The sequence below is a fragment of the Sturnira hondurensis genome, unplaced genomic scaffold, assembly GCF_014824575.4.
Source record: "Sturnira hondurensis isolate 20B ecotype Veracruz unplaced genomic scaffold, ASM1482457v3 Scaffold0010128, whole genome shotgun sequence".
In the NCBI taxonomy this organism is placed as follows: domain Eukaryota; kingdom Metazoa; phylum Chordata; class Mammalia; order Chiroptera; family Phyllostomidae; genus Sturnira; species Sturnira hondurensis.
Window position 1 is genome coordinate 29,469,691 of NW_028082759.1, and position 21,767 is coordinate 29,491,457.

Genomic DNA, 21,767 nt, shown 5'->3' on the forward strand with positions numbered 1-21,767 from the left:
CAGCAAAATGAAATCATGAATATCATTAGTAAGAGTGTAAAATAGTACAGGATTTCAGGAAAACAGTTTGAAAGTTTATAAAAAATTTATACATGTAATTACCACACAACCCAGGAATTGCGTTCATGGATATTCATCAGAGAAATGAAAACTTATATTCACATAAATGCCTATACACAAATGCTCACTGCAGCTTTGTTTGTAATAGCCCCAAATTTGAATCAGCTCATGTATCTTGCAACAGATGAGTGGTTAAACAAATCATGGTACATCCATGCCGTTGAATACTACTCAGCAATAAAAAAAAGAAACTGTATATGTAACAACTTGGATGAATCTTCAGGTAATTAAGCTGAATGAAAAAAAGCTAACCCCAAAAGGTTATATAAAATAATACTCAATTTACATGCTATTTTTTGAAATGAGAACATTTTAGGAATGAAGGGTAGATTAGTGGTTGCCAACTTTAGGGATGGGAGGAAAGAATTATAAAAGAGTAATGTGTAGGATCCATGAGGCTTCAGTGTCTTGACTGGGATGGTGAATACACCAACCTATACATCTGATAACACTGTATAGCACTATATGCACATATATACACACACACAAATGACTACAAGTACGTGCCACTCTACAATTATCTCTATTTTAAAAATTTCTATTCTTTCCTTTTCATTATAAATATAAAATTGTCTCCATGTCTAGCAGTACTCACAGCAAATCCTTCCTGCTGTAAATTTCTGCTAAGCGTTGAGATAGCCTCCTACTCTTCTCAACAAGAGCTCTTGCAGAACCCCTCAATTTGTTAGACTTGGCAATGAATTCAAACCTATTGACATCATACAAAATATTCTCTTCAGAATTATTTAACTTGACTCTAACCAAGCCTGTGGACTTCACTTCAGCTTAAGAGGAATAATTAAAGGACACAAAGAGAAAACAATAGGCCAATCGAAGGTGTAGAACATTTCACAGAACAAGTGGAAAGAAAATACCAGAAAAAAATTGATGGATAGAACTTTCTTCAATTTACTGGGTTGGAAAAAAGTCTGTTTCATTTTTTCCATATAATAAATAACACATTTTTTTCATTTCACCAATAACTTTATTGATTTGGGTATTTTGAGCATGCTGGCTATCTTCCATGTAGTATAGTGTTGATTGTTCTCAAGTAATGAATCAGTTTGATAGCTATGAACTTCAACTGGTCCACCCAACTGTAGAACATCGCCCAGCAAGAAATATCCAGCAGAAAATTGCAAAACACTTGTGACATGTTCTGTCAGTCACAGCATCTTCTCTGTATACTGCACAAGTCTTTTTTTTTTTGCATTGTGTCTTTACATTTCTTGGAATAATAAAGCATAATAGGCCAAAAATGTTGCATATTTTTATCTTTAATATTAAACTGGCTATAAAATTCACCAACTTTGATAAGTTTTGAAAAAAGGCACACTCATATGACAGCTGTCACAATACAATATACAAAATTGTTTCACATGAAGTTAAAGACAACTAAGTGCTACTAGAACCATCTTATGGAAAAAAAACTAAAAAAACTCTTTGGCCAACCCAATATTTTTAGCTCTATACACATATGTATATATACATGCTTGTATGATAGATAAAGCAACCTTGCAAATGTTGACAACTGTTGAATCAAACGAGTATATCATTGTAGTCATCTTTCAATTTTTCTGTTTACCTGAATATTTTCTTTTTTCTTTCATTTCCGTTTTTTATTTTTATTTTTTGCATGGATATTTTCTTAACAAACAGTTGACGGGAAACACATTCTGCTGAACTTCTGGGAGCTGGATGATCTTTCAGCTTTCTTCCCACTGTGATATTCAGACAACAAAGTTCAAAGCTTGTCTGTGATATATATTAGCTGTGTCCTCTGGGCCTCATTTTTTTCTCATGTATAAAGATGAAGGCTTTGGAACAGTTCTAAAATCCTATCTTAAGGTCACCAGAAAAGATGATTCTCAGTCTCTCAGTAATCCATTCACATCATGAACAATCCTTACTGCCAGCACATTTGTCTTCCAACCTGAGTCTTTCAAACAGTAATTTAAAATCTTTCCCTCTTCGTCTGGATCATAGAAAGAGGGAATGAAGGAAAGAAAGTATTCTTCAAATATTTTAAAAACCCTTTTTGTTTGCCCCTCACCCATCTCCTTTTCTAAGCCAGTCATTTTTAGCAAGTCAAATCAATACATAATTATATTGTGTACAGTGTACAGTTGTATATACTGTGTATGGGCCCCTGTAGAATTTCCCTGATCAATATTTAGTCATATTTAACTTTCCTCTGTATTCTTTCCAAGGTCTGTCAACCCAAGGTCTAGCCAATTTGCTCCTATTGCTCTGAGCTGCTCCACTGGTATATCTTATCCAAGGATAAGTCCTGAATTTAATCAGAATTCCGGACATGACACCATCATTTACCCTCTGAGCTATAGAGCTGAACACGATTACAAAGATCTGGACCGGCAGCTGTGCTTGGCTTTAATACAAAGCCCAGTTTTGGGAGCAGAACACTGAGTCCCCATCTTTGTAGTCAAGGTCTGGGTATACCTAGGAGAGAGGCTGCCCAAATAGAGCATTGCAGGAAAAACAATAGAATAGAATAAATTAAAAGCTAAGGGACTAGGATACACCAAGGGTTTAAGTGTTAAGTTGTTCACCCTAACAAATAGATAGCTTTATGAGGGCTTTTTCTTTTGTAGCTGCTCTTAATGAAGTGTGTATCTTTATTTTTTGTTATTTTTAAAACTATTTTTTAGAGAAGTTTCAACTTCACAGCAAAATTGAAAGAAAGAGACAGAGATTTCTCATATACTCTCTGTCTCCTCATAGGCATAGCTTCCCCCCACTATCAACACCCCCTCCTCCCTCTGAGTTGTATATTTGTTACAATTGATGAACCGACAGGGACACATCATCACCACTCAGAGTCCATAGTTCATCTCAGGGTTCACCCCTGGTGTTGTGCATTTTATGACTTTGGGTGAATATATGATGATATGTACTCATTATTATAGTAACAAAGTTTTTTGAAAATGCACACTGTCCTAAAAACCCTCTGTGCTCTGCCCATTGATTCCTTTTCCTTCCACCCACACCTAGAAACCATTAATATTTTTACTATTTCCATAGTTTTACCTTTTTCAGAATGTCATATAGTTGAAATCATACTATTTAGATTGCCTTCTTTCACTTAGTAATGTGCATTTGATTCCTCCATACCTTCTCACAGTTTGATAGCTCCTTCCTTTTGTAGCACTAAACAGCATTCCATTGTGATATACGGACGTGTATTTATTCAGTCGCCTACTGAATGGCATCTTGGTGGCTTCCAAGCTGCTATGAACATCTTCATGAAGATTTTTATATTGACATACTTTCCAACTCCTTTGGTCAAATACCAAGGAGCACAATTATTGAATCATATAATAAGAATATTTTTGGTTTTGTTAAGAAACCACTCAACTGTCTTTCAAAGTGACTGTACCATTGTCTTTGTTTCCAGCTCAGTGTTTTGCTAGACCAATGAACTGGTTGTACAAAAACATTTGCATGCTCCACTCAATATCCTTTAAATTTTTGAAGAATCTGGCAAGAGCACTGACTTTAGACCTTGGCAAAATGGCTCCCTGTTCTAGGTCTCACACTTAGAGAACCTTCCCCTGGACTTACTGCAGCCATTCTCTTTGATGGAGGGCCAGGACTGTAGGTCTGAAGGGCTGAGAAGTACCTATATGTACAGTAGCCCATTCATTCTCCTTCCAGATTGTGCTCCGGAACTCAGCACCCTGAACAGTCCCAAATGGTCCCAGACCCACTTCCTAGGTGTGTGTGGACCTTGTCTTAGATCTGACTTTCCAAAGTGTGCACAGACATGCACCTTCTGGACTGAGACATAACCAAGGGGATGCTGTGTGTAGGAAACATGACTAAAGCTTAGACATCTGAATTGGACTGTCCATTCCTTTGCAGGGAAGGCCTGTCCGTGTTACATGGAGCCAAGAAGGATTAGGGCATGGGGCGGGTGCACTCAGGTGCAGGGGCTGGCCATCTCAGCAGTACCACAGTTGGCCAGGGAATTCAAAAGAATTCTAAATTAAGACTTTGTCTTCCAGGTCATCGTGAAAGTATACTTGTCAAAGTAGGGACTAGACTGTATTTTAGTAAGAAATTTGGTGGCTTGATTTCTAACCTTTAAATATTGACATATGGTGTGTGGGCCTCCATTTATACTCTTATTCCAGGCTCCACAAATGGTAGGGGCAGATCTGTTTGTCAATGTTTAAACACTGGGAGATTCACATGAGAAATCCCAATTTCAAGCTGTTCTTGGTGTTAAGTGGTGGCTTTCTGCAAAGTTTTATTTGGGTTGTAAGTGATCTTGGAAATCCCTTTATCTACTCCCACCCTGGGAATCCTTTAACTGTAGAAAGTGTCTGACAGTTAAGAGATGAAAATTTAAAAACCTGTTCAAAGAGCATTTCGCGTGCATGTATTTAAAGCAGATGCATTGGTCAGTCAGTCACAGACTGTAAATATTCTAAATCTGTTACAGTTTCCATTGTAGAACATGGAAAGGACTGGGCCTCTGGAGAGGTGGGAGGCACCTAAAGAAGAAGAAACTTGGGATGATAGACAAACTTAGAAGATGCCAAAAGTGTGGTCTGGGTGGAGGACCCTCTTTATTCCTAGACACGGGGCAAAGAGAAGCTCCTAGATCAGGCATTTCTCCAGGCAGCTGCAAATATGTTTTTCTCCTTACCTGATTTATGGTGATTTCGGGGGTGCTCATGTTTATTTTTGTAGAGAGTACTGGATTCAGACCCCAATGCCCTGCTCATGATTCCTTGACAACAGACTGTGGACTCTGCTGTTAGGCACCTGGGTTCTAATCTCTGCTCATTACTTTACTATGTGGCTTTCCATCAATGACTTCTCCAAGCCACAATGTCTGCACTTGTGTGTGCTAACACGGATTCTTCAGGGTGGCTGTGAGGGTAATGCGATGGTGCACATGGAGTCATGTCATTTGACACCTGGCTCATATTAAGCAATCATTAAATGTCAGCTCTGTTCCTTTCTACTAAGAGAGATCAGCCCAAATCAAATTCAGCTGGACCAAAACTGTATTTTTGGCCTACAAACCAATAAGTTCCATACTTTTCTGAGATGGCTGTGCCCAAGTAATCAGAGCCACATAACTCAAGAAGTTTACATTTCATTGAGTTTCAAGATTAGCCTGATGGGGATAAATAACATTTTTTTCTTGACAACTTTGCATTGGGGCAAAATAAAGAATATACGAGTTGACATTTTACAGTATCTGGTGTGGAATAACAAACAACAGCTATTCCATAGATTCTTGAAGAATGTGCAACTTCTTGCTTAAATAGTAAATGTTAAATACTAGAGTTAATTTTTCTAACAGATTTCTTATTTCTTCAGTCCTTCAACGATGACAAATATGTCTGTGAAGAAGCATAAATCAGGACAAATGAAGGTGTCCCATCGGTGTGTGATAATGACTGAAAGAGTCACTCTCCTTGGCAGCATCCTTGCCCTTCATTTTTATCCACGTAACCCCAAGATACCACATTGTCTCACTTGTAAATTAAATACCTCAAAGGCTATTCTCCAAGCTTCAAAGAGTCCTACCTTTTCTCGTCCCTTACAGTGACACAGCTGGCTGCCATGGCTACAAAGAGAGCTTATCAGCACAAATAGATGGAAAAGTCTTTTTGGGGACTCATCACTGGGAGCATGGGAAGAGTGTTCCGGGGTCAGATTATACAAGGAACAACTCAGTCTCCACTGCAGTCCATCCACTCTCCATTAAGGGTTCCTTTATTTCATCCACCAGGCTTCTCTCCCTGCTTCCAGCCCAGTTTCCCTATGTGGGGATACCCATCTAGACGCCTCATGTTAGGAATTCATCCATTTAAAGTGTATTTACTAATACTATATGAGAAAAATAATTCACTGGAATTTGTTAAGAATAGTAAAGAAGACTTTATTCAAAACTCATGCAATAGGGATCAAGACTCTTAAAACAGGGGAGAAAGTTTGAACTAAACTCCTAATACAACAGGGACAACTGTGAATCCAGCAGAGCTCATAGGCAGGGTGAGGGAGTTCATGAAAAATTATTACTAAGTACAACTTGGTCAAGTGTCAAAGATAGGGGAGAGGGTGGAAAGAAATTTGATAAACTGATTCACCAGGATTCTTTGCTCAACGAGGTTGTGGACCAAGAATGGGGCCTTGTTGGAAAAAGGCTCAGAGGAGCCTGACTTAAGTTTGGTCAAAGCCAGAGTCCTTGTCAATATTCTGTTACTTCTTTTGGTAGGAAATTGTCCCTAACAAGGCAACACGTGACTCAAGACCCAAAGAATGAGAAAGAGTTAGCCCAGTGAAGAAAAGGGAAAGAGTAGTCTAGGCACAGAGAAGGAAAATGCAAGAAGGGAACAACAAGAAATATTTTTGATTCCATACATTGCTCAACCTCCACCCCATTTGAATCAGTATTTCTTCCCTTGCATGTTCTGCAAATCTCAAAGATGCAACAGGCACACTGAATGGAGGAGTCCAGAACCTGTTACTGTTGGGCAACTAATTGCTTCCGTGGGTTCATTGAGCATCTCTGGATTTGAATTCCATTAGTTAAGATAAAGAAGTTAATAGCATTTGAGATGGGATCTTATTCTGGGGGTAGAATATTTAGCATTACTGACCTCTGTCCAACAAATGCTGGTAGCCATCTGCAAATATTGTGAAAACCAGTAATGACCCCCCCCAACATTACCAGATGTACCCAAATGGGGAGGAGGGACCCTGCCTTCAGTTGGGAATCACCACGTTATTACAAAGATTCATGCTAGCTCTCAGTTGTCTCATTCTACATGAATTGTAAATCCATTGTGGAAGAGCCAGCCTCTGTGTTCATCCACTCTCTCTCCAAACTTCCTCAGTTCTTGGGCTTTCAGAGGTCACCAATGTTTGCAGTACTTATAAGGTGCCTCAGGGTTCAAATAACTGTGTAGGTGTCAGTACCATTCCCCATTGGGTGAAAGAAAAAGTTCTAGTTCTTTCCTCTGGGGATGTTCTCTATGAGGGAAGTCCTCTTTATGCCTTGGTTAATAGAAAAGAAACTGGTAATGGCCCCAACTTATAGAAATGAAAGATTAAAGCAAGAGAAAAATTTTGAGATAGAACTTTCCAGAGCCTGAGTATTTAATTTTTACCCACTTTCCCTCTTTGAAATTAAACTCCTAATCTTTCTAAGTAGTTCTTACAGTCTTGGAGATTTTATTAGGATATATTGGGGCAATTAAATCATTCTACAGCAAAATACTAAATCTTAATAGGTTGTATTTTCTCTATGTGAATATTCACAATATATAAATTATCTATGTATACATAATACATAATAATAATATGTATTATGTATATATAATACATTTTCTACTATTCAGAGTAGGATATTTGGGACAGATGTTAGATGTATGTTGATGTTTTACAGTATTTCCTTCAGTGGAACTCCTATTAAGTGGAAGCAATAAATAATAACCACTGGCCCTAAGTGCTCAGAGGATTGCCAAGTGATAATCTCTGATATAATTAACTTAAAGGAAGCAATATTGTCTTTAACCACCTACATAACATAATTGCTCAGGGAACCTCCTGGGTAAAGTTACCTTGTAGGGCAAAGTTAGCCCTCCAAGGACATTGATCCTGGGTAAGAAGTCAACCAGTCTTATTGTTGTTAAATAGGCCAGGTGGAGCACACGTTTTTTTTCAATGAATGTATTAAGTTACTTTTTGTTTGGCTTCTGATTTCTAGATTTAGGCAGGGTGAAAATAAGGAGACTGTGTTCTGACTGGAGCTCTGGCAGAGGTTCCATTTGAGCTCCCAGACCGCTGATTTATGGAGAGAGTCCAGGGAGAGGGCATCGCCACTTCTACTTTCCATGACCTGCCTGATCAGGGCTGGGTTGGAACCCAGTGAGTGGGCATGTGGGCCCTCTTCTAGGAGAATTCTAGGAACTCTGGCATCGTGTCTGCTCCTGCCAATTAACTATTATAAGCACAGCACACTAGGCTCCAGCTGTCTTTCGGAAACCTCCAAAGAAGGTTTTTCTGCTGAAGTTAAGCACATGTTCTATTCTGGAAAATAGTGTAGGTGGGATTTGCAGTAGGCTTTTCCCCTCTGGGCCACAAGAATATATTTATTCTGGTTTCAGAAGGATGATCAAGATGCTTGTAATTTGAGTGATTTGTGAACCATCACTAAGCATTATAGAAGTCAATCAAGACCAAATATTTTTCCCACTAGATTTGCCTTACTAGTGTCAAAACTCAGAAACATTATGAAGAGTGGAAAGGGTCTCCCTGAGCCTGATCACTTTCAAGGTCATGAGAACCTTGTGTCTTTCTCTCTTCAAGAACCCAATAACCTTGAGGCGTCTTAAGGAAGAAGAAATAGTTGAAAAGTAATAACCATATAGAAGAATGCCTACCTCGCACTTCTGTGAGATTATTCAAATACTCTGAATATATGGAACTGGAGAGCATTATGCTAAGTGAAATAAGCCAGGTGGTGAGGGACAAATACCATGTAATCTCACCTTGAACTGGAACATAATCAACAAAAGAAAAAAGCAAGCAAACTATAACCAGAGACACTGAAAGTAAGAACAATCTGACAGTAACTGGAGGGGAGGTGGGAGGGGCTAGAGGAAGGACAGGTTTTCAGGAACTACTATAAAGGACACATGGACAAAACCTAGTGGGAGGGTGGAAGCAAAGGAGGGAGGGGGGTTGGCTGTGGGGTAGTGGTAGGGGAAAAATGCAGACAACTATAATTGAACAACAATAAAATAATAAAATAAATAAAATAAAACACCCTGAATATAATACCTATGAAAATAAGACTTTTCTTTCTATTATATAATGATTTCCTGTGGCTCTCTCCTTTTAATCTTTTATGAATTTGATTACTGGCTAATGTTTCAGTAGGTTGTGATTAAAAAGGGCAGAATTTTAAAAGGGGAAAGGAAAGACCAACTTTGAAAACTTCAATCAGATTGCAGACTCTTTAAATTCATTAACTCTTCTGATGTGAATTACTCATATTTGTCAGGGTTGAGACTCCTATTTGTAGGCAACTAATTTTAGACCACTGGGACTTCTCTTGGTTTTAAGATCTTTGTATCCTGCCAGAATATATTGATCTCTTTTTCAAGTACAGAGGTTTGGAGTTCTCATTGGAGGTAGGCAATTTTATGAATAACAAAATTTTGAGATGTTGTATACTTCTAACTTTGGTCACATGAAATGCAACATTTATAGAATTATTCTGCTAAGGGACTGTTTAACTCAAGTTGCCTTGTACACTGTTATCAGAGTTTGCAGTTTCAGAAAGGAATCTCTTGATTGCAAGAGTGATTGCAGCATATCGCCCCAAGGAAAAAAAACCCAGGATGGTAAAATCATTCAAAGCAATGTAGTACCACAGGATGTATGCTTTCCTAAAATGCCTTCTCTCTCAGCTTATTGTCCAGTTTCTTATTCTGAAAGTGATTTTATGGTTGTAAGAAACAGACATGCTTTTAAAAAAAGAATATCATGTTGCAAGTACTGACTAGTGCATTTCCATGAACCCGGTGAAGATCTGTGCCAATCATATCCCATTGGAAATAAGAGTTATGTGACCATCCACATTAATTCACCCTCGGCAGGGAATATGTTGCCATTCGTGATCCTGGGTAGTCAGACTTGATCCTAACTAGATGCCTAATATTTAGTAGTAAGTGCTTTTTTTATCTACTGGAGACTCTTTCTAGTTTTTACTTTTCCGAAGCTCCTCAGCTAGAGGAGTTACCAGAAGAGACAAGCACGAAATTAATTTTTCATAGTTGTTTAGTAAAGGATAAAATACTCATAGCTCACTTCCATTGGGGTGGGCTTTTATTCTTCTGCTGCTCCCTTTAGACCCTGGTTAAATCCCCATTCAGAGAACTGGATTAAATAAACCTCTTCCTCACTTGCATTTTAGGCTATCTTAAATTGGTGTTCGGCAGCCAGTTCTTTCTCAATGGACTACGAATATTGAGGTATACCAACCTTCCTATCTGAAAACATTCATCTAGCATTTATTATTAACTGTTTTAGATTTCATTTTCTTACTGTGTTTATTTATGGCCACACTAACTTTATGTGAATGCAGGCATGGCCCTCTACTAAATTAAAATCAATTCTTAAAGCTTTGTTTCATTTCCAGCTTTTGGATACATGAGGCTCAGTAGCATATTATTCTATAAATATAAACCATGATAGAAAAAGTGCTTAAGTATGCACATCTGACTTAACTTCCTCTAGCAATGAGCCGAAGATGTACTGAAGAGGAAGGAGATGTACCCACGGGTGCTCTCAGAGTAGGTTTTGTTTATTTTCGGTGTTTCAGAGCTTCCAGTGTGTTGGTTTAATACGCCCTCCTCTGCTCCTTCACTAAGAATCATTTGTTTAGCATCAGTTATGTGTAGGTATAGGTAATTTCCAGGGATTCAAAGGCAAAAAATGTCTACTCCAGGCTCTGATAGCCTAAACTCATAGTTTAGGCTAAGAGAAAAGTGGCCCCCTGTTACCGACAGAGTAAGAACTATTGTTTCCTGCAGACATGGCATCTGCTCATGGTGATATTTTGTCGTTTGAGCTGCAGGAATGTAGACCCCACACAACCCATGCACTTCCAGGCATCCCCTTGACAGACCAATGTCAAATCGTATACATACTAATATTGCGTGTTGCTGTCTTTACTGTATGAGAACTAGATACAACACCTCTGACTCATTTCCTACCCAACTGAGGCCCTTTCATCCATAATAGTACAACTGTCTTTCCTCTCTTCACGCCAAATCCAATCTGTGACTAAGTCATGTTTACTATTCCTCATAGTTCTCATGTCTCTATCATTTCCATTCAGCTTGAACCTAATGCATCACAATCACCTCCTCCTAATAGAACCACGTTGCTGCAGTCTCCTGATTCTAATTTATGTAATCCCTGTTGTCAGTCCAAATTTTCCTAAAGCATAAGTGCCATTGCTTCCTTCCCTGGCATAAATAGCTAGCAGTTCTCCTGGAAAACAGAATGAAGATGGATCACAATTCTTACCCTATTTCTACCTTCTTTTTCACTCATCCCATGGCACAAACAAACTTGCCATTTCTCCCAATTCAATAATCTATGCTCACAGAAAATACTGTTTAGGTGGCTCTTTTTAAGTCCAGGGTCCAAACCTTCACATTCCTCACAGCCCAGTTGAAGATGTTCCAAAATCCCCCAGCCACAAGTGATTCCTCCTTGTAATTCTCAAATACTTTGCAACCTCTATAATTCTTTACCTGCTATCATATTCACTTATGTAGTAATGAAAACTACAATGACCATCAGCTCCATCTATGGATTAGTGTGAGCCAGTCGCTCTGCTGCGTCTGTGTATTGTGCATTAGCTCACTTTATCATGATCAGAGAGGCTGCTGTGACGATTCTCCTTCTACAAATGAGGAAACTAAACCACACAGAGATGAAGTAACTCGTTAAGCTTGCACAAAATAGACAGAATATAAAACAGAATCTGTTCATTCCAAACCTCATGCTTTTAATGACTGTTTCATTGCCTTCCATGAACATATGTTTTAATATCTCCTACCAGTTTCTATACACTAGCAGAAAAGTAAAAAACACTCTCTTATCTTATATGTCTTCCATAAAGTAGAACTTCATTGAATCTTTGAACAAATGCTTCCTGACCCCTTATCCATTTTTGGATACTTCAAATTTTTTTAAAAGAAAACATTAAATGATAAGAAACTGCATTAACTGTGTAAGTGAGCCAATAGATGCATTAGATGTTAACTTTATTATTTTCAATTCTTGGGGAAATTTAAAAGCAGTTGGGCCAAGCATGATAAAATATTGGTTTTATCTATTTAAACTATTGTTTGCATTTAAAAGAAAACAACTGAATGATGGAACCTCTAAATGGTGAATTATTGTATATGCACACACACATACATTATATTCTTGTTCAAACGAGAAAGAACCAGGCAAAATAAAATGTGAAAGCTTTAGTTTCTGTGTCATTTTGGATGGTGGGCATGAACACTTCGCGTTCTTGTGTCTATATCCAGAGTTGGGCAAGCCTGTCGGGATTGGTCTGGAGAGACACAGCCTCTTATCTTCATGCTTCACTTGAGTAGGAAAACATTGTCCTGCTATTCTCTCTAGTCTAGTTCAAAATCAGGACATTTTGGGGAGCATTAATTACCATGTGTGTCCTGTCCTCAGTAGGCACATGGTTGAGCTGGAGGTGGGTTGGGACTGAGGATGATTGCCCTACACTGTTCCCATACATTATTGTCATGCAGAGTAGGGACAGAAAACTTTTGAAATGACTGTACTTGCTTTTATAAAATATATGAAGTACACCATTTTAGCTGAGCTTCTCTGATGTGAACTGAACCAAAAATTTAGAAAGTATGATATGCTGTAGCTTGCTCCTTATCCAACATAAATCCAGATGTTCCTTTACAAACCAAAATAGGATAAAATTAATAAAAATTTTAAAATTGTTATCAAGGTTTTCTTTATTTTTTTTTATTATTCCTTTCATTCCCCTTCCTTCCTTTCTCCCTTTCTTCTCTTGAGATTATGAGCCTTTCAAACCATGTGAGGCAAAATTAAATCCCAGGCTTCTGTTCTTGTGGTGATCATTCCTGCTGAGAAAAGTAATTGTCTAATTTGACTTTCCAGCTAATATTCAAGGTAGGCAATTTAATATTAAGCTCTTGCAAATATTAATTCTACTATAGCAAAGCTAACCTTTTTTATTAGCATCTTCCTTGCACCTAATATTTTAAGAACACACACACACATATTTACTTTTCCTGGATTACCTCATTGGGAAATATAGATTCATTTGTCTTATTGCACAATGACCCATGAAGAGACTGTCCAGCTAAAACCTGACTTGCAGAGGAATGATTAGAACTCATCTAGGAAAACATATGACCAGAATTCTCATTCTAGACCATTTTTCTAAGATCCTGAACCTTAGAAGAGGAGAAATAGGTTTATCTGGACAGAACACAATTGAACTTTGCACATTTCCCATTGTCCTGCTGCCATTACCACTATGAAGAAGTGCAAACAAGAGGCGCAGACCTGTAATCTGTGCAAGTACAAATATGGCCTCCAGTTGGGATATGCTTTTCCAACTCACAAAGCTCCTTTGCACGTATTATTTTTGTGTAGCTCTTGCAACAGCCCTCTACATGGAGGAACATTACCCCTTGATGATCTTCAGTCTTCTACCCATAGTTGTGTGCTTGGTGAGTGGCAGAGCCAGGAGGTCAAGCACTTGAGTACAGGCCCTTTTGTTATTTTACCAAAAGAGAGCTCATCCCATGTGTAGAGGCCAGGATGCATCAGAGGAGTTGCAGGTGGAGCCCATGCTCCTCTTCACCTTGGCTTTAGCACTACTATCCAATGAGGGTCAAAGCCCTTGGTAATTGCGAAAGCCATGCTGTGGTTATTTTAGTAATTAACTTTGAAAGAAGCTTTAGATGGGATGAAGAGGTAAAGAAGTGTACCCTGATGTAATGTTTCTGAATAGATACTTGGTGGTAAGCTATCTGCGAAACTAATTTGTAGTCTTAGGAGGACCTTAAATTCTTGAGAAAAAAATTATAAATGCTTCTAAATATAGAGTGTGAAGTTAAAAGATTTGCAGACAGAACTAGCCAAAGAGCTTTAACTACTAATTTTAACAGACTTCTTGCTATGATATGCACAAAATTAGCATAAGAATAAGCACTGTGATTTCAGGATCAACTATAAGGCTTTCCCCTCACTCTTCTAAGAAGCAGTGTCAACAGTGTCGGGCTGGCAACCATATCATATCTGTATGTCTTCATCTGATCACCTCTAGCTTCCCTTCTCTCATAGGAGTCTAGCTCTGGGGCCTAGGTTCTAGACTCTTCACTAAACATTTAAAGCATGAAAAAGTCAGTTCCTGAAACGTAACTATCTTCTCCTTGGTAAACCACTTATTTTTTCCATGACTTTGCATCTCATTTGTATTATGCTGGGACTTATATTTTAATGCCTCAGGAGATGATATTGAGTACTTGACTTATATAAACAATAGTAGAGCCTTAGCTGGTGTGGCTCAGTGGATTGAGTACCAGGCTGCAGACCAAAGGGCTGCAGGTTCAAATTCCAGTCAGGGCACATGCCTGGGTTGCAGGCCAGGTCCCCAGTAGGGGGCATGTGAGAGGCAACCACAAATTGATGTTTCTCTCCCTCTCTTTCTCCTTCCCTTCTCTCTAAAAATAAATAAGAAAAAATATTTTTAAAAAACAACAGTAGAACCTACAAATAAATCACTTCATAATCTCTAATTTCTCAAAATAAACTTATGAAACTCTCATAGATAAACCATTAATAAGTTCTAATTAATATGAAATTAACATTTTGAGAGGAAAAGTTGGAATTTTCTATTTTCTAATAATAGTTTTTATATTTCATTGCCAATTTGCTGCTTATATGGTGCTTTCACATACATTATCTCATTTCAGCTTTTATTATTAATCCAAAACTGAAATAATCCATCACTGAATGTATAAATATTAAGCAAATATAGAAAAGGATTAACGAAATATAAACATCTGTCTTAGTTTATTTTGATACAATTGCTAAATTGTAAATTGCTAAATTTATTTGATAAATTGCTAAATTGTGCTGGTACAACTGTGACTATAGGAAATATAGAAAAATAAATTTCACCTTCTTGGTTTTTAGAGTTCAGCAATGTATAAATATAAATGAATTGGTATAATGAAGAAATTCTGGAAATGTCTTCTGTTCTCATTTCTACAATTTGCATGAAGTTGCCAAATTATTTATGACCAATCTTATTTGCATAGAATCCTTATTAAAAGGTAACTTACTTTGGCAGATTGTGTAGAAATTTACCACGCAGACTGCAAACTCTAATAAGCACTTTTTTAAAACATAAATTTTTATCTAGTTCAATTTTAGATAGCACAGAGGGTTGCCCTATACCTTATATCCAGTTTCTCCTATTATTAACATCTTATATTAGCATAGTATATCTATGACAGTTAATGAACCAATCTTGATACAGTATTAGCCACTAAAGTTCATACTGGATTCAGATTTCTTTAGTTTTTACCTAACACCTCTTTTCTGTTCTAAGATCTCATTCAAGATACATTACATTTGCTCTTCATGTCTCCTTAGGCTCCTCTCAGCTATGACAGTTTCCTAGACTTCCCTTGTTTTTTATTGACAAAAAACTTTCCTTTTTTTATTGGCAAAAGTTGACAGTTTTGAGGAGTATTCATAAGGTATTTTGTAGAATGTCTCTCGATTGTCATTTGTCTAGTGTTTCTTCTTGATTAATCTAGGTGGTTTTTGGGAGAGGAAGATCAAAGAGGTAAAGTACCATTTTCATCCCCATGTGAAGAGTAACTACTGTCATGATTTACTCCTGTTGATGGTGGCCTCAGTCAATTGGCTGAGGAAGTGTTTGCTTGTTTTCTCCACTATATATACTCTTTCTTACCTTTTCCCATATTGTCTCTTTGGAAGAGAGTCACTGTGCTCAACCCCACTTAAGGAGTGGGGAGTTATGCTCCACCTGCTTGGAGGGGGAGTAACTACACTGAATATTTAGTCTAGTAGGTATTTTAAAATATAAAAAGCTTAGATGATTTCACAAATCCAAGTTGTCAAATTAGGGAAGAGGAAAATGATGAGGAAATCCACATGAGGCAGCCAAGAAGTACAGAATTTAAGATAAAGATCACAGTTAATGTATGAAGTGGGGTCATGCTCCTCAACAGGAGTAAAGCCTCATGACTTCAGACACGTTCCATTCAACTTTTTTCTGCCCACCAAGTTCCTTTGGAAAAGCAAAGCATTTGAACATTTGGAAACTATAATGAAGTCCTTTCACTTTTCTCCTGAGATTGTCCCATGAATATGATACTTTATTGACTGTCAATGCTTATCCTGCAATAAAGTTTTGGTCTTGAAAATGCAAAGTTTCCAGTTTTCCAGGCAGAACTTAATGTCTTTTTTGGGGAGTGTATCCAAGTGGGTATGTGATGGGAAGAGGCACTCTCTCTCATTTATATGAGAGTGAAAAGAGATAATGATTAAGTGATTTGCTAAAAATCTTTGTAATCAATGTTTTTTTTATCTTCACCACTCAACTGGAAGGGCTGTCTCAAATTTTTCCTAAGATTTACTTGCAATCAAATACAAAGGCCCTTTCTCCTTTCTTATTCTCCCAAACCTTCCTGTTGTATTTGACTTGATTATCTACCCTCTGGCATTAGATAGTTGTTGCTGTGTAACAAACCATCCCCAAATTCAGTGGCTTAAAAAATCAACAGTGTTTTACAGCTCACATACCTGTGGGGCAGCTGGAGTTTATCTATGCTGAGCTCAGCTGGGTGGCTCTTCTTTTTACAAAAATTTGCTAGTTGGCTGGGGAGTCACTGGTCTGTATTTCTTATGCTTCTCTTTAGTTCATGCTAGCTGTGGTAGGTTTTTGACATGGCAATGGGAAAAGACAAAAGAATAGTTAGCAATGAGGTCTTTAAGAGCTAGACTCAAAATTGACACACTGTCATTTCTGTCACGTGCCATCAGTTACAGCAAGTTACATGGCTACTGGGTGGGAAATACACTCTATTGTCAATAAGGTCAGTACATAGCTAGTGTGTAGATGCACAGTTAAGTGAAGAATTGCAGTCAATAGTGCAGTAATGCAATTTATCATATCCTTATCTCTTGAAACATACCCCCCTTTAAACACAGTACTGTCTTGATCCCCTCACTTTTTATATCCTCAGTTCTTTCTTCAACCTCAGTACTGTATGTAGGCTTTATTTAAGGCTTAGCCTTTCAGTCACAAATTTTTCCATGTGTGTGCTCTTCTTAAGATAGCTTATCTGGGATCAGACACTAATTTTCTAATGATCGTTTTTAGTTTACCATCAGTCATTTCCATATTTCCATTTGGAAAAAAAACAAGTAGGACAATCTGGTCTCATGTCCTACTTAAATCAATGTTTCTTTCCAATACAAAGCTGTATCTCTAAAAAGGACTTGGGTCTTTTTTTTAAATTATATTTTATTGATTATGTTATTGCAGTTGTCCTGATTTTTCTCCCTTGGTCCCCCTCTACCCAGCACACCCCCACTCCCTCAGGCAATCCCCACACCACTGTTCATGTCCATGGTCATGTATATAATTTCTCTGGCTACTCTATTTTCTATACAGTACTTTACACCCCCTTGACTATTCTGTAATTACCTACTTGTACTTCGTAATTCCCTCACCTCTTCATCCAGTCCCCCACATCACCATCCCATCTGGCAACCATCGAAACACTCTCTGTATCCATGATTCTGACTCTGTTCTTCTTGTTTGCTTAACTTGTTTTTTGGATTCAATTGTTGATAGATAAGAATTTTTAGTATTTTTGCCACTTAATTGCTCAGAGTTTTGATCTTATTTTTCTTAAATAAGTTCCTTTAACATTTCATATCATAATGGTTTGGTGATGATGAACTGCTTTAATTTTTCCTTGTCTGGGAAGCTCTTTATCTGCCCTTCAATTCTAAATGACAGCTTTGCTGGGTAGAGTAATTTTGGCTGTAGGTTCCCACTTTTCACAACTTTGAATATCTTTTGCCAATACCTTTCAGCCTGAAAAGTTTCTTGGGAGAAATCAGCTGATAGTCTTATGGGAACTCCTTTGTAGGTAACTGACTTCTTTTCTTTTGCTGCTTTTAAGATTCCCTCTTTATCTTTAAACTTTAGTATATTAATTATAATGTGTCTTGGATGGGCCTCTTTCATCCCTCTTCCTTGGGACTCGCTGTGCTTCCTGGAAATCCATGTCTATTTCCCTCACCAAATTAGGAAAGTTTTCTTTCATTATTTTTCAAATAGATTTCCAATACCTTGTTTTTCTCTTCTTCTGGGGCCTATGATGCAAATGTTGGGCCTCTTAAAATTGTCCCAGAGGTGCTTATACTATCTTCATTTTTTTTTTGATTTTATATTCTTCTTGTTGATCTGATCAGTTGTTTTTCCTTCCGTATGTTCCAAATCATTGATTTGATTCTTGATTTCATCCACTCTACTGCTGTTTCACTGTAAATTATTCTTTCTTTCAATGAGTGTATGCTTTGTTTCTGACCAGATCTTTTTCTTTTTTATGTTGCTGAGGTCCTCACTAAGTTCCTTGAGCATCCTTATAACCAGTGTTTTGAACTCTCCATGTGATAGATTATTTATCTCTATTTTGTTTAGCTCTTTTTCTGTAGTTTTGATTTGTTCTTTCACTTGGGCTATGTTTCTTTGTCTTCTCATTTTGGCAGCTTCCTTGTGTTTGTTACTATATATTAAGTAGAGATGCTTTGACTCTGTGTCTTGGTCATGTGGCCTAACATAGTAGGTGTCCTACAGGACACCCTACAGGGTTCACTGGCATAGGTTCCCCTATCACCCAAGATGGGTACTCCAGGTATACTCTTTGTCTGGGCTGAGTACATCCTCCTCTTGTGGTTGAGCCTTGGTTGCTGTTGGCAGATTCATGGGAGGGATTTATCCAGGCCAGTCAAGGGCAAGGATTAGCTGTGGCCACTTACCACCAACCTCTGTCCTCCACAGAGGATCAGCCATGCAGGGTCAGGGTTGCAGTGATCTGATGTGGTCTATAACTCTCCACTGGTTGTGCTAGCCCTGGGGTTCCCTGGGAGGTGCAGGCCAAGGTCAGCTCCTACCTGTGTTTTGCCAAGGGCCACCCTGCCTGAGCTGTAAAGCAATATGAGATGGCTGCTACTTGTGCATTGCAAGCTGTGAATTTAGGCTGGCTGCTGATAGTACCAGCATTGGGGCTCACTGAGGCCAGCAGTTGTTTGAGAGGATTTAGGAAGTTGTACAGCATTAGCCAAGACCAGCATTCATATGGAAAAGAAGCTTGGGTGGACCTGTATAATGAATGGGGCAGAGCCTCGGGGGATCTCCAAGGCAGGTCAAACAGTATTAGCCAGGTTGATGGAGACTCAGATATGGCACAAGCTGGCTAGCTCTGTGGCTCTGAGGGGAAAGGGTTAAGAAAGAAACAATGAACTCTGCTCACCTTGATTCCAGACACTTCAGTTCCACCCTGTATTCCACTGATTCCTTTCAAGCTGCTATCTCAGTGCTGAAGCTCAGAGACAGTGAGACTGAGTAGGTGAGTCTATGTGTGAGTTCTTTAAAAGGAACTTCTTGGGGTTCCAGAAGTATCTTCCACTAACTCAATCCCCACTGGTTTTTGCAGCCAGAAGTTGTGGGGATTTATCTTCCTGGAACTGGACCCCTAGGCTGGGAAACCTGATGTGGGGCTGGAACTCCTTGCTCCTGAGATATCCCTCCCAAAATTTTATCCACCACACATGGGTGTGGGACCAGCCTGTTTCACATGTGCAACTGGATTAATGTAATTTATTTAATTCCATAGTTGTCAAACTTCCTGATGGTTCTGAGTAAAAAGACTTGGGTCTTTAGATCATGTCTGATATGAATATAAAACAAAAACCAAAGTGCTAATGAAAACTTTATCCTACATTAATAAGAATTTGACATTCCTAAAACTTAAAATATATCTGAAAGAAAACAATAATGGTGAGAGGAGTATTAAATACTATCTTCTCAGAGAAATGGCTAAAGTTATTAAGACTATTTTAAATCTAGAGATTATATGGGATATCATGGCCACCATGGTCAGATTATTAAAAGTGTGTGGTATGAAAAGACCTGAAGTGGGTTTTTTTGTTTGTTTATCTGTTTGTCTGCCTAATTTTTAGCAGCACCACAGCCAAAGGGTGGATTTAAGGGAGAAAAACTTCAGCTGGATATAATGAAGAAATGTTTAGTAAAAGGAAATGTACAGAAACAGAATGAGCTGATACCTTTACTTTTTACTGGTATCATTCCTAAAATGTATTGCTGTTCCTTCTCCCAATAATGCCTCAAAATCCTATCTGCCTCTCAAACATGTCCCAATCCCCTATCCCTTCATAAACTCTTTTCTGTGTACTTACATTGCATCAGTTATTTTCAATTTATCTTCCTAATCTCCTACCCCATCCCAACTAAAGAGCTCTTCAAAAGTAAAAACACAACATACTATTTTATGAGTTCAAATATGAAACACAATGCTGAGTTTATAGTAAGTATTCAGTAAACTTACTGGTTTACTGTTCTATCACTGATTTCCTGATTTTCAATTTAGAATCACTAGACTTGGTTAGAATTTGAATCAGATTTAAATGCTCAAGAATCTGATCATTTCCAACTGACTTCACAAGAGGGTATGGTTTCTGATTTTTTAATGATAGCCCAAAGGAAGTAAGAGATTTTGCCGCTACTTGCCAGCCAAGGTTATATTTTCCTACTTACCATGAAAAAAAAGACACTGAATACTCTAAGATCTTAAATATATAGTTCTGATAATTTGTTGGGAGTAAAAGGTGAATATGTCATCATTTCTTCCAGTCTGAAAATTATTTAGAAAAAAGATCAGCTGGTGAATGGAAATATATGATATGGAGGAACACATACAACACTCTAGTTTGTATTCAGGTCTGCCTGTTGTCATAGTTACTGGTGGACTCAAAGCAATTTCCTTCCCAAATCACACTCTGTAAAGCTTCAATGAAAATAAGCTATTCTTTATGATTTATTTTTCTCTCCCCATGAATTGAAACTAAAAATATCATCAATTGTATGTTTTTTCCACATTTTTAGCAAGATGTGGAAAACATCTTTTAAACAAACAAAAGCAATAAAAGGTTTAATTGAAATAGGCACCCTGATTAAGGTCTCACCTCATTTGTTCAGCAATGATTGACTCATTGAGTAGCTAGGTACTGGGACACAACTGTCATTATGGCCCAGTCTCTGCCCTAAAAGAGATGAGAGCTCTGCGAGGGAAAGAGAGGAGTACAGAGGCATGTCAATAAAAGGCAATCAGAGCTGTGATGGAGGCAAAGTAGAGAGACCCACGGAAACAAAAGAGAAACACTTAGTAAAGTTTAGGGTCCTGGTGCAGTCAGACCAAAGGGCAGCTTCCATCCTGTGATTCTTGGAGCAGTGCTCCCGTGGAATTTAGTAAATGCATTTCAGTCACTTTGGGTACAAAACACTGATGTCACCCTGCAGGTTGGGCTCATACACAGTGGAGTGAGGAGACCAGCTCTTCACAGGCAAAGTGCCATCACCTGCTAATATTCATGCACAGCCTCTCCTTTCTGCTCTGGCTGCAGGAACTCCTTCACCGACATCCTCCGTGCCATCCTGCTGTCACTGGAAGTCCTTATTGAAGATCCGGAGCTTCAGATAAATGGGTTCCTTTTAATTATAGACTGGAGTAATTTTTCCTTCAAACAAGCCTCCAAACTGACACCTTCCATTCTCAAACTGGCCATCGAAGGGTTGCAGGTAGGTTCACTGAATATACAATATAAGACTATGTGTGACAATGTATTTTTCTTTATTTTCATATTTATTTATTTATATATTTAATTTATTTAATTATTTTTCAAGTACGGTTTTCTGTCTATTACTCCCATCCCATCCCACCCCC

The 21,767-nt window shown here is 38.1% G+C and overlaps 1 protein-coding gene across 1 annotated transcript in view; it reads left to right on the plus strand.

Annotated features, from left to right (window-relative positions):
* Positions 1-21,767, plus strand: part of CLVS1 (clavesin 1) — a 162,643-nt gene that overhangs the window by 37,080 nt on the left and 103,796 nt on the right. The window contains exon 2 of the mRNA XM_037058611.1: positions 21,448-21,622. Within this exon, the coding sequence (XP_036914506.1) occupies positions 21,448-21,622 (175 nt within the window). The remainder of the gene's footprint in view (positions 1-21,447; positions 21,623-21,767) is intronic.